The sequence below is a fragment of the Diadema setosum genome, chromosome 19, assembly GCF_964275005.1.
Source record: "Diadema setosum chromosome 19, eeDiaSeto1, whole genome shotgun sequence".
Taxonomy (NCBI): Eukaryota; Metazoa; Echinodermata; class Echinoidea; order Diadematoida; family Diadematidae; genus Diadema; species Diadema setosum.
In genome coordinates, this window is record NC_092703.1 from 32,134,680 (window position 1) to 32,148,578 (window position 13,899).

General features: G+C 37.4%; 1 protein-coding gene and 1 long non-coding RNA gene across 2 annotated transcripts in view; both read right to left on the reverse strand.

The window, feature by feature from the left end:
- Positions 1-2,836: 2,836 nt before the first annotated feature.
- LOC140242813 (uncharacterized) lies at positions 2,837-4,750 on the reverse strand. Its single transcript, XR_011902154.1, has 3 exons — positions 4,624-4,750; positions 3,752-3,807; positions 2,837-2,991 (listed from the first exon to the last, which is right to left on the reverse strand). It is a non-coding gene; the product is annotated as an uncharacterized lncRNA (long non-coding RNA).
- A 180-nt stretch (positions 4,751-4,930) lies between these two features.
- Positions 4,931-13,899, reverse strand: part of LOC140242430 (activating signal cointegrator 1 complex subunit 3-like) — a 51,290-nt gene continuing 42,321 nt past the window's right edge. The window contains exons 21-28 of the mRNA XM_072322167.1: positions 12,068-12,188; positions 10,993-11,129; positions 10,052-10,189; positions 8,749-8,869; positions 7,467-7,602; positions 6,020-6,151; positions 5,362-5,473; positions 4,931-4,957 (exon numbers count right to left, since the gene is read on the reverse strand). Of these exons, the coding sequence (XP_072178268.1) occupies positions 4,931-4,957; positions 5,362-5,473; positions 6,020-6,151; positions 7,467-7,602; positions 8,749-8,869; positions 10,052-10,189; positions 10,993-11,129; positions 12,068-12,188 (924 nt within the window). The remainder of the gene's footprint in view (positions 4,958-5,361; positions 5,474-6,019; positions 6,152-7,466; positions 7,603-8,748; positions 8,870-10,051; positions 10,190-10,992; positions 11,130-12,067; positions 12,189-13,899) is intronic.

Genomic DNA, 13,899 nt, shown 5'->3' on the forward strand with positions numbered 1-13,899 from the left:
ATTAGTACATTGCTATAATGACACCCATGAGGAAATAACCCCCCTCCCTCTTGCTCAGACTACATGGACTAAATAAAATTTAAGTTTTATCCTCTTATTTTTGGAGTGTCAAGACGATTTCATACAGCAAAAAAAAAAAAAAAAATGGCATAATGCCTTGTCCTTAGGCATGCGGTAAGCTTGCTCTCACATTTATTTCCATGATCAAAGCATGATAGTAAGGAATGGATAATTCTTAGAAAGCTTTTAATAAGAATGTAAGCCTTCCGGGGCTAAATTAATTTTGTTTATATCGTGGCTATACACAGTGTTTCCTGTTCATGATGCGGCATTATGGTATACACGTATTTTATGGAGGGTGTTTGTCCACAAATAAAATTCACTTATATTTCTATTTTTCTTCTAAGAATATGGTGCTTGAATGTTTTCCCTAACTTTTAACACAAATCCCTTTGGCTTATGATGACGGTCCCCTGTATTGATTTCTCCTTTGTTCATAAATACAGTATGCCTTAATATGTTGTTTTGATTCATATGTCATTACAGACTGATGTTGTTATGAAAATGACATTTCTTGTATTGATTTGTATGTTAAACTCTCCTTTTTTGCTTACTCTGTATCACTTTGTTCTCATTTGTTTTTGTATTTGAAGAAAGTAACTGCAGAAATAAACCAAACAAAACCAAACAGTAGATGAAATGTCTTTGTAAATAGAAAATCATCTCCGTTAAAGTAAAATTTCGTTATGATGTTGACCAATAGGTTGTACTCAATCGGTGGCAAAAATATGATGAATTATTGCAAATTACATGTAATTACATTAATACCATCCTCCAAAACTTTCTAGTGTACATATTAAAAATCATATTTTTTATTATATCATGAAATTATATTATATTATATCATATTATATTATGTTATATTGTATTACACTGTATTATGTTATATCATATTATATTACATTATATTATATATTATATTATATCATATCATAATATATCAAATCATATGTTTTGCCGTAATTACGTAACTATAAGCCCCCTTACAGGTAAGTAGTGTTCTCACACTCCTATGTTGACTTTGATATTTACACTTGGAATCGAAACAAAGGAGAAAAATTAGAGGTGACTCGAGTGTGAGACCATGATTAAAATCACTTCATCTAATTTGCATGTGCGGTTGTAAAATGCATGGAACTTTAAAAAGCGAATAACTTTCTGATGTAATGTCAGATTCAATGGATTCTATGGTTCAATCTATTTATTCATAGATTTACTTACACATGGAATGACTTTCAAAAAATATTTACAAATCAGTTGAATTCTGCTGCTGTACCTCATCAACCTGATTCTTGCTTAGCCTTTCCTTGAGCATGGCGTTGAGGACGCTCTTGTTACCACCGCAGATTGAAACGAGCTCTCTCACGGTTTTGATCTCTTCTTTGACCAAGGATTCGCCGCTATTGATAGGCAGAAAATAAATGAAATGAATGAACGAATGAATAAATAAATGAATAAATGAACAAATTGACTAATTAATTAATAGTGAATAAATAAACATATGAATAAATAAATAAACTAATTAATTAATTAATTAATTAATCATTCGATTAATTAATTAATAATAAATAAATAAACAAATAATAAATAAATTAATGAATAAATAAATAAATAAAAAAACCTAGTCTCTTGACCATGGTAACATAAGCGTTATCACAGTACTTTACGTCACATCACTTCGGTCATCCCACGGACTATAATATCAAATTGAATCTGCTGACTAGTAAAATTATCTTGTGCAATATCATTGGCCACACTGAATCGTGAAAAATGTCAGTCACCACGGAGAACACAGTTGAATCTTGTATTCAAACGACTGCGAAATATGACTTCATCTAACATCTAAGATAAAATAATGATATAACTGCTAATTACATGCACCGCCTCCCATTTTGCAAGTACAAATAAAATAGACTTCTTGAAAATAGCCCCTAAACTGATGGACAATTCGGTTTGAGTCTAGGTTGTTGTTTTTAATAGAAAACAGCATATCGGGTGTCAAACACGTATACACGCGGAATGAATACTTTGGGCTTATAGTGTGTAGGCCTATATCAGACAGCAATTTGAAATGCGACGCAGTATCACAATTTATAGAAACAGTAACTCACAGACACACGTTTGTCTTGTAAAGGATATGTGCAGTAAAACACGTTTGAGTATCTTTATAATCCAGACAAAGAAAAAAAGAGTAAATGTATTTGCACCTATTATGCACGAAGAAGGGAAGCACGGATTGGAAGACATTGGGTAAGGTGAGAAGAGAATTCTCGCTGCTCCACTGGGCCTGGACGACAGCTTGGGTGAGGTACATAACATTCATGGCTGTCTGATACCACTTCCACAGGTCTGCGATTTCCACCAGTGCCTATAGGTGACAGGAAGCAGTAATCACAATACCAGATAGTATCTCAGTTCGAACACATTTATGTCATTCATCAGTATGTGTAAAGATAAGCTGTGGTTTGTTTGTTTGTTTGTTTGTTATCTCATGAATGCATCACGCGCATTTTATATTCAGTTTAAAAGCGCGGGCCGACACCTTCCGTCAGGAGCTTTCGTTCGGCGCTAGTAATGTGAGTGTTTCTGTCCTGTGCAAACAAACAAAAAAATAAACAAACGATGGCGGATGTCACAACCATAACATCATTCCACCCCCTCATTTCGCCATTTCCCTAGCTCTGAAACGAGAACTTCAGTAGAGGAGCTGCTCCGCTGAATAAAAACCAAGTTGACAGGTGATTGGTCATTTTTACCTTAAGAATCCTATCGGAATGTTCTAGCACAGTTTTCGCGTCCGACTCGTAATCCGTGCACGGCAGGGCCAGCCGACCAATGTGCGCCTGAAGAAGGAGGTTAGCCTTGGTGTGGGGACTGGCGAAATCCGTACTGGGCGCGTCGATTGGGTAGCGCACCTCCTGAGACAGAGTCCTCATATTGTACATTTAAGTTTGTGAACAAAAAGAACAAACAATCTCTTAAAAGGATTCAACAAATGCACAACAACAACATAAACAAAGTCTGCAACTGGACCGTCGCGTATATCAAACTTAAACAGAAGAAGGAGCACATTTGCCAAGTAAGTAGAAAGTAATCATTTTGTTCATACTAAATTGCAAAGTCAAATAACAGTCAGCGGTTGGATGACCATGATGACGTAACAATTGAATATTTGCAATGTTTATCTACAGGCAGAATGTTTTCTAACTTCTCATATAGAAACATACTTTCATTGTGAGCTAACTGCAAACGATACAAAATTGAGGTACCCCGATGCGCACAATGCTTCATGGTTTTATATCAGGATTTATGATAATGTGTTTATATGATACTTCGACAAACATTTACAATGGTATGTGGTCAACACATTCAAGTATTGTTTTCAATCAATTTTCGAGGATGTCATTTCCCCCGACCTATTATACCAGGCGCTGTTAACAGCATTTCAAAGCGATCATTTTCTGTCATCTATATATGCCCCTCTCCCCCCTCCCCCCTCCTCCTCCCCCCCCCCCCCCCCCCCCCCCGAATTGACCGAAACCCTCATTTTGTGTACTGGGTAGGTATCCCTATAAAGGCACGAAGGTATCAACCCAAGTGTATCAACAGTCATGTAAAAATTCATAATTTCAAGTCAGCAAGTTGAGTTGTAAATCTTTTCAAGCAAGTCTGAAGTAATCTTGTGTATTACCAGTTCATGTTTTCTTCTCCAAATGACACCGGTAGCGAGGAGAATTCGATGGATTTCTGTACAGAAAACATGAAACGGCTGGTTTAAACAGCAAAACTTCATATCCACACAACCGGCATAAAATAGTGGATGAAATGAGTGGACATTGCAAGGATTTGTAATTACATATTTTTTATCGTTTCATAGGTTTTCTGGATGATGAAGAGGTCAGTATTAGAGTTGTTTAAAGATATTGTTATAAGCGTACAGTTTAACGTGTGTAACACATCCTGTGAATACAAGGGGGAAGCTATTCGATTTTGACTAAAAGGGAAAAAAAGGAAACTTTCGCATACAGTACTGTAATTTCACGAGAATCATACTGTCAATATAAAAAACTGATATTATAATGCTGCTACTCCATTCACAGAATGGTTTATTCTAGCAATACTGTCAATGGGGAATATCGAATAATGTAGTAAATCCGGTCACTCAATGATATTAAATGATATTGTTTTGGAGCATATTCACTATTTATTTGCAACTTTATTTCTTTTTCATAGCTTCATATTCACACAACAGAGACTCTGGTATACAGCATTAAAGACCATGATGCAGCTCAAATTTGTCAAACTGGAAACATTTATAAGCAGTGCCTTTAGCTATTTATACAGATTGCCCGACGAACACGGCAATTCTCATAAATATAATATGCGTATAAACGTTTACTTAAATGCCATTTTTACTGATAAAAAAATGCCTAGAAAAAAGACCTCATTGTTTTATAAATCACGTCGCACATTCATTTGCTGTTCATCCTTCCGTATCACCAAGAATCTCCAAAGAGAGAGAGAAAAAAAACTAACATAATTAACTTCGACAAAGTTATATACCGAGATGATGGTGAGAATGTCGCGGACGGAACTGTTTGGTTTGAATTGATCTCTGATCATCATAATGGTGTCGTGATGTATGTGATTCAGAGACGCTATCCGGCCGAGGGGCAGCGCAGAGACAGAGCGATCCTCATCCTGACGTATTTCGAAAGACAAAATTTGGGATTACACGGAGGCAGGTTTTGCAACTCGCATTGAGTTATTATGACTTGCCGAAAAAAAAGAGAAAACAAGAAATAGAAATCTCTGTAAAATGAAAGGCATATTTAGATGCTTGGAAAAGAGCAAAAAATTGGTGATCCCACTAGACCGACAACCACGAGCCATACAGCTCACGAGTTCGACATCCAAAAAAGGGTCCATGAGTCAGACAGCCCACAAGTCATACAACTCATGAGTACGACACTAGACAAAGTAAGGCCCACGAGTTCGACACTAGGCAAAAACAGCCCACGAGAGTGATGAGTTCGACATCATAACAAGGGGCTTAATGTGTCGGTCTCGTGGGCCTTGTTTGCTTAGACTCATGGACTGAATGATTCCTGGGTGTCGGTCTCATGACGTGCACCCACAAAAAAAAAAGAAATATATCTTGTATAAGACATTATTTTGTATTATTACATGAATAAAAGCCCATCAAATTACGCCAGTTATATCACTGCTCTTCTTACGAATATAACTGAGCAACAATTTCCACGAGGCATATAGAAGTTTGAAATAGCATGTACATGGTACCTTGTGTCTGTAGATGAATTCCATGTCGGACAAATCTCCCAGGATGGCGTCTACCATGTCATCCATGAATTTCTCCGCAGCTTGCTCACTTGAATCAGAGGCGCCATAGTAGCTACATGAGAACACCGAAAAAAAATTATGAAGGCAATGTGGGCTTAAAGATCAATACACCTATGCAATGGACAGACGCCAGAGGATTATGCAGAGTTCCGCCGGTCAAGCAGAAGGCCTTCATTTATTACAGATTCTTAGAAACATTTCTCTCTTTTTTTTTTGTCTCTTTTTATGGGGGCGTGCTTTTTTAGATAACTTTATCATAGGACTATTACTATTAGATAATTAATGATTTCATGCATTGGATCATATACATGCTCAAAATTACCTGAAAAATGCTCTATGACAGTAAAAAAAAAATCATGTAATGTCAGTCATAAGTACCAAATTTCATTGATTTGAGATGCTCAGTTATGAAGATACCATAAAAAATGGATTAGATGATAGACAAAGACAATTTGTATCTTTTTACATAGGAGATGGGGGAAAAAAGAATTTAAATAAGATGATTAAAGATTCTGTACACGTTGAAACCGAAATGTTATTTACGTATACGTGTTGTGACACATCACCGAAATGTTTAAGGTTTGATCTGTTCCAATACCTTGGGTTCGCTCTCAATCTCGTGTACATGAAAGTTGTCTTCATGTAAGTCCCCACGTCTCCCTCAGTCTTGATGTTTCCCTGTACGATCTCTGTGTTGACGTACTCAGAAAATGTCTTGCTAGTTACTGGCCTGCAATGCATCAAAGCGAGGAGAAAATACTGGGGTAAGTCGAGTCACCAGGTACTCGGGTGGAAAGGATGAACAGCCCCCCCCCCCCCCACACACACACACACACACACAATATATATATATATATATATATATATATATATATATATATATATATATATATATATATATATGTATATTGATTATATATATATATGCACACACATACACCCACATCTATACAGAGTTGACGAAGGAGTGACAACGTCATAATTAATATAGGCAATTGAAAACTACCAGTGTTTCTGGATGCATGTATATGGCACAATTTACACGGCTAGACGTGGGCAAAACGTGAGGAGCAAAAACAAAAACAACAATAAACAGAAAAGCATTACAAATGATATTGCAGAAATCCAAGGTCCTCGGATCTGCTAATTCTTCCTCGACAAAAGAAAAAAGTTCACACAATTTGACGCAGGTTCCCCGAGTGACGTATTTTTGGTACACATTTATACAACATCATCTAATTGCTATTAATTTCATATTAGTATCCCACACAGTAGAGTTGTTATTGCAACTGTTCTGCATCCGAATTAAGATGTCTTCCTTGTTATGAATGTGGTAGGCTGAACAATAACGGTTAATACACAAACAAAATACTACAGCAGGTGTGCAGGTGATATAAAGAGTATTCATGAAAGGCGAATGTGATAAGTAAAGGTTTGCCACCTAATGAGTTTTTCCAGAAAGAGCCTAGGCCCCATTTTATCAAAAGATAAAATCAATTCTAAATTTCCTTACCACACAGGTTGCCATAGACTTACAGTTGAAATCAACTTTATAATCAATTTTAACTCTTCATAAAACAGGGCCCTGGGCCCCGTTGCTAGAAACTTTGCGTTTAAACACAACTTGCAACTGATTGTCACTGGCCAATCAAAATCATTGTTGCATGCATGTCTTCTTAATAGGGCAGACCCTGAGCCAACCAGAATGGTTGTTTCAAAATTAGCAATTATTTGCACTTGATTGCAACTTTCTTGCAACGGGGCCCAAGTCTACTAATTATTTCATTACGATTGCTTTTCAACTCTCAAATCATTTCTTATTTTCCTTTTATGCTTTTGAACCATTCTAAAAAGAAGAGACTATTCCTGTAGAGGTTTAACTATATACTTTACTTTTAGATTCAGGAAAGCTTGGTCTACGTGTGAGTTATGATATTGATTACATTCATAATTGCTCTTATCGTCAGTGTTTTTTTTTTTTAATCTATTGTATTTGAAACCGAGATTATGTGTAAGACTACTGTACAGGAGCCATTTCTAATCACCAACGAGACTCTAAAGTGACCGGATTCCGCAGAGCTTTTTTGTAGAATCCTCTCTTCGTATTCTGGACCAAGACCAGAGCTGTACCACGACCGTCCTTCTTGTTGCGTCCAGCACGGCCGATCATTTGTAGAAGGTCTGCGAATAAATATGAAAAAAAAAACCGGTAACGCTTTGCTTGACTTATTTGAATTATATGAAAATTGAGCAGGACATTATACATTATTCCTCCCAGTGTGGCTGTCCTTGCATTATGCTCCATTAATGGATACCGGAATAACAATTAAAAAAAAAACATACAAAAACACGTGCGAGGATCATACAACCATTGCGCACGCGACTATACAAGAAATTAATCATTCAACTAATCAACAGCCAACCAACCAACAGAGTTCTATCATTGATTACTTTGGGTATATATGAAGTTATCATCTCTAATAGTATATAGGCCTAATACTTGTATCTAATTGTTCAAAGATTAAGTTTTATCATTTAATAGCAATCAGGTTGAACCACAAAGAGAAATAACTAATTAAAATGATTTTATTACTGCTAAATATTGTGCTGTGGTACGTAAATTGGACTTGTGTGCCTTTTTTATAGACTGAATGCAGATTTTGGATGATATAATCGATCAATGTATATCACAAAGTTTGGGAGAAAATATAGTTTAAAATTTGATGTTAATTCTCCTTGCAAAACATAATTGAAAATGCAATATGTCATAAAAATATCTTCCCCTTATGAAGAAAACTAGTATGAAAAATGAACAAAAAAGTGAATGTTATTACAATGGAAACATTGTGCCTACATTTCCAGAAGAAATCCATGAATGAATTGCGAATGGCAAGTGAGAAGTACGACCATGGAGTCATATCGGTAAATGCTAGATGATATCAATAGGAGATTATGAATACAAAATGATTTCCCTTCTGAACATGATAATAACCATTGACAGTGCGAGAGAGGCCTTGTATTGTGCGTTTGAGAATAAGACGTCTGTGGAAAGAAAATATAAGAGACACATCTTGGATCTTCCCAGATTCTTTCCGGATGTCCACGGACTTAACATGGACCTCCAGGGATGCCTATTAGGCGTCTATACACGGATCTCTCCCCGGATCACCCGGGATGAAATCCAGCGTGATCCGGCATGTATGTGTGACTGGGGCTTAATAATGTCAGTTATTGTCATCATCATTGTTATCATCACTGCAGGCTCATATTATCATTGAGGTTTTATGATTTCATTGATTTGTACTGTTTGGCTGATGCCCTGCTTACCAGTGATAGGCATGTCCACATATCGCTGGGCCCTGGTGTCGTATTGTTCGGTCCCCTTGATGATGACGAGACGAGCTCGAAGATCTGTAGACCACGCCAGGTTCTTGGTTGCCACTAGCACCTATTCACAGTGAAATGGCGTGTATACAGTGAAAAAAGACCGACTGACCAATCGAGTTCACCAACGTAATCCGTGCACTTTCGAAATTCCAACGGATAAAATACTGATTGCCCACTGAAATCAGACATCAGATTTCTACGTAAAAGGGAACTTGAATTAAAAAACAAACAAACAGTCGATTCAACCTTTGAGCTATGATAGGATTCATGTTGAAAAGAATTTTGAAGGTTAAAAGAAAAAATATGCTAGTCACACATTTGGCAAGGCTCTAGAAATATAAGCTATGGTTATAATTATTATGACTCTAACACCCCCTCGCCTTGTAAAGATGTGTTGTGTAAAGAACGGAATCATTGTTTGTCTCGAGAATGCATGAACTACTGAAACTTCCTAAAGGAAGTATATAATTTTATTTTCATGAAGAAGATTCGCAGATTCATGATTCGTTTAGCACAAAAAATAAACACACAAACACACTAGGCATTGGTGGTTTTACTGAAGCAATGTAAGAGCCAAGGCCCAGTGACGACCTTTGATAAACCTTTAATTGCCAGTTTGGATGTCCAATATTGCCGGATTCATGATTATGTTGAAGAATAAAATGCGATTCAGCTCAAATTCTTACTGATTTGTACGTTCACATTTATCATGTGCATGGAGGAATATTTACTTCTTGCTGCTAAATCTCCTTTGAAACTTTGTAAACAGAAAAAGTCAGATGGAGTGAAGAGAAAACATATTTAAATAGAAAAGCACTCTGAGAGCGCAGACCTCCGCCAAGTAGCTCATTCCCACCGATACTACGCAGCGTCTCGCCTGAGCAGAGCACGCCCTTATAGAGCGAGTATCACAAACCTCAAATTATACGCGCAGCTTGAACTTCCAGGTTCATTAACCCTACTGCCAAAATATAGCGAGTCCTTTTTAAAAAATCACGAAACTTCCCGGATCACTAACCAACTAAAATATAATCATCTGTTCCTTGTGTCATTATCATTTTGCCTGCAAACTTCATTCAAATCCGTTCTCAACTTTTTGAGATATTTTGCAGACAGACAAACGGACAAACAAACAAATGAACGAACAAATGCCGATGAAAACATAACCTCCTTTCTTGGCGGAGGTAATATTAAAAAATACCGGTGGACTCTACCATCAAAAGTAGCCCAAAGTGATCCTTACCTTGAGGTGCTTGGCACGATACAGCTTCTCCACAGTTTCCCTGTCACCAGTTGAAAGACCCAGATGGTACACGCCCACACCGTAGGACAGCGCCAGACGAAGGATCTTATCGGACACACTTGCCGCCATGTTATCAATCTATAAGAAATGATCGACACAGGTGCGCATTTATGTACAGAGAGATGTACAATGGGAACAATATAATACATATAAATTAGCTTCCATCTTTCGGAGATAGTATGGAAAATGTGTGCCAAGTGTTGTCAGGAGTGAAGCACTCGGATTGAATGGAATATTCAGTATAGTAGAAAAAAGGAGACACAAAGTTGTGCAAGGAAGATCTTGTATCACCTTAATGTATTAATCATAACCATAATGTCTCTTCGAGCTTCCATCCCAAGAAATATTATTACAATGAGGTGTGTTAGAATGATAATAATAGCTAGTTTTTATACAGCGCATTATAGACTTGTTAAGAATCCCAGTGCGCTTTACAGACTATTATATACCCCGGTCACTACATGACGCATCACATGCACTTCCAACCAGCGCTGAGAGTGCTCAATCTCCATTCCCTGGGGAGCATTCCAGCCAGTCGCCATTTTACAGGCGAGCACATGCTGATCAAACAACAGAAACATTCTCATCCTACCGGGTACCCATTAGTGTACTCCTGGGTAAAGAGCAGCAATGTGGACAAAGTGCCTTGTTGTTGCTGTTGTTTTAAAGAAAGAAGAGAAAAATGGAAAAACTGTGCCTTGCTGAAGGGCAAATGTGTCGAGCTATAAGTTGGGCTCGAACGACGAACCCAACGAACCCAAACCGACTCAGAGAAGTGTGCTCTTTAATATCCACTCGCCCACGACACTTCTGCATCATCATTATCAGCTGATTATCATGCCTGATCTCTGTAAACCGAGTAAACCATTATACCACATTACCTCTTCTTTCTTCAAGCGGCACCACATTTGTGGATCCTCCTCGTGGCGGAGGAATGCGATGAGATCGTAGGCGGTGGCTGTTGCCTGTTTCCTGGATGACACAAACACCAGTACGCGCTTCTTCGTGGTCTTGATCGCTGAGGGAAGAAGCGGAGTGCAGAATATCCTCAATAATTCTTCCACTTTTCCTTCAGTTTCTTTTTGTGAGTTACTTTGGCTGCTTGTAGGATCCTTAACTTTTCTTTTATTATGTAAAAGAATTATCTCTAAGAGTGGTTATCACATTTTGGAGTTTGTTATTCGTATTTTCCGATATTTACTGAATATATAATTTCTGGTCCTTAATTGCCATGGGAATTTTTGGTCGGCAGCCATTTGCCTACCAAATGTTGACCAAATAAAGACTGACAGCTGACCATTAGCCTCTACAGTGGTTGCCGACCAGCAATAACAATACTGAAAACTTGTTTCCAGAGCACGTCTGTGTTCATAGTTATACCCAACTTGTTGCAGAGTTTCACACGAAAATCACCCCAACTGGCAGCCAATTTCCAAAGGTCTTCATGACATCGCCAACCATTTGCTGACCATTTGCAAACCTTTCTGCGCGCTATCGCCTATTTATCATCACTTTTTTTTCTCTGTTCGCAAAACGATCGCAAAGCGCTCTTCATTCGGTCGTCAAATGGTTTGGAAAATGATCGGCAACTGGTTTGCAACCGATCGTTATGATCAGTCAGCAAACCAGCCACCGATCAAAATTTCGGGGGTTTGGTCGCCGATTTAGTTATTGATGTTCGCCAGTTAGCTTTGGTACCCAGACATTTTTGGTCGCCGGAAATTTTTGGTTGCTGAAGGTCGGCGACCAGTCTTCGTGTATGTGAGACCAGGCTCTAAAATCGCCGTTCATGTAGTTGAGACATGGGAATAATGGTAAGAAACAAATTGGCCAAGTAAACGGTCGCTGATCAAAGTAATCCAGTGTTTTTCTGTACATGTGGGCGAATATACAAAAACTTTCTGTTTGTATTTTCCGATAACTTATAAAAAAGTTTCCCGTTTCTGATGTCCTCACCGTTGTACACGGGTTTGTTCATTGTTGCCATCCGGATATGGTAGAGTTTGCCGGAGAACCCTACCACGTCCAGTTTCAGTTTCACCGGTCGATCCGCGGTTTGGAAGTTGAAGAGGTCGTCCTTGGAGGAAATCAAAACAAATTAACATTGTCATTTCCACTGTTTAAAGATTCCACTCTCATCGTGTTACAGTTGACAGGTGATCTGCTTAATGGTTTTCTTAGCCACTGACAAAGGAATAGTTAGTTTTAACCACACTACAAAGCGCGTTTAAAAATCTGTTTTAGCGAAAATCCACATCGTACACGTCGTAGTCAAATAGATATAGCGCATGAACAGATGAGTGATTTGCTGCCTACCTGTGGCCTGCTGTCACCTACAGCTTAGTTTATTAGCAGCACCTGATATGTTTGTTATGCGTATTCAATTCAATTCAATTCAATTCAATTCAATCATAGTTCATTTCCTATCAACGAAAATCAAAACATAGTACAAAGTATACATGTCATGAAATAATATTGTTCAAACATTTGCAAAAGATTCATGTAGTATCCGAGATAAATTATATAACAACATATATTTATATTTACATATACAATAATTAGGAGGAACAATACATATATACTTCGTGGGCGTGCGGAAAATAGATTCGATTATGGAAAATAGTGATCCACTAAAAAGCAAAGCTTGTTTGACGTGGATTGCTAGATAAATAATGAGTAAATAATCTATTATTCGAGGGTTTTTTATAGCTATTATATTTGATATATATTATTTAAGTCATTTGTTAAGATATACATGTAGTTATATTGAGATACGCAGGTCGGGGAAAAAATAAGAACAGAATATCAATGCTAATGCCCGGACACTGTTCACTGAACCACGTGTACCGGGAAAATATGACAAGGACAACACACTCGTACACACATTACCCACACACATATAAGACGCGAGACAGTACCGAGAGGAGAGAAGACGGTAACAATACAAGTCTACGAATAACAAAAGACAGGAAAGGAAGAGGAGAGAAGAAAGAAGAGAGGTCTGCATACAGAACACGCCAAGTGCTGCGAGATCAGGACAGGTGAAAGCTCAAGCATGAATCAAAACAATTTGAATTATCTAGAATTATAAATAGAGAGTAGGTGTTTTCTGAAATTGTATTTAAATGTGACGAATTTAGGGGAATCTTTTAAACTCTCTAGATTATTCCAAAGTCTGGGTCCAGTATAAACATGACAAAGAAATGTACTTTGGGCATGTGCGGTTCTCATTAATGGAAGATGAAATTCATCGGATCGTCGCGTGGGATAGTTACGTACATGACTGTTTCGATGAAATGAGTCGTGAAATATTTTTGGTAAAAAATTACTGTTATAATTAAACATAAACTGGCCAAGTTGGACCACATACAAATCTTTTATTTTTAGTATTTTATGGTAAAAAAAAACCAAAGCATCCGTATTTTCTCGGGTAGGTAGATTAAAAAAACAATTTTGAGCGCTTTCTTTTGCAATAAAAAAAAAGTTTATCAAGTAATATCTGATATGTATTGCCCCAAGCAAGAATCCCGTAGTTTAAATAAGGTAATATCAAACTAGAATAAAGAGTTAATAATGCAGACACGGTGGCAGATGAAGGAAGATAATATTTTAATCTGTTCATTACGTCAATATTACGTGAAATAATTTTACATATGTTATTAATATTACTCCTCCATGAAAGCTTGTTATCAATACAAACACCAAGAAATTTAAAGGAAGAAACTTCTTCTAGGGGAGTAGTATCAAATGTTATATTGCCTGGGAGCCTATCTAAAGAGTTACTAAAA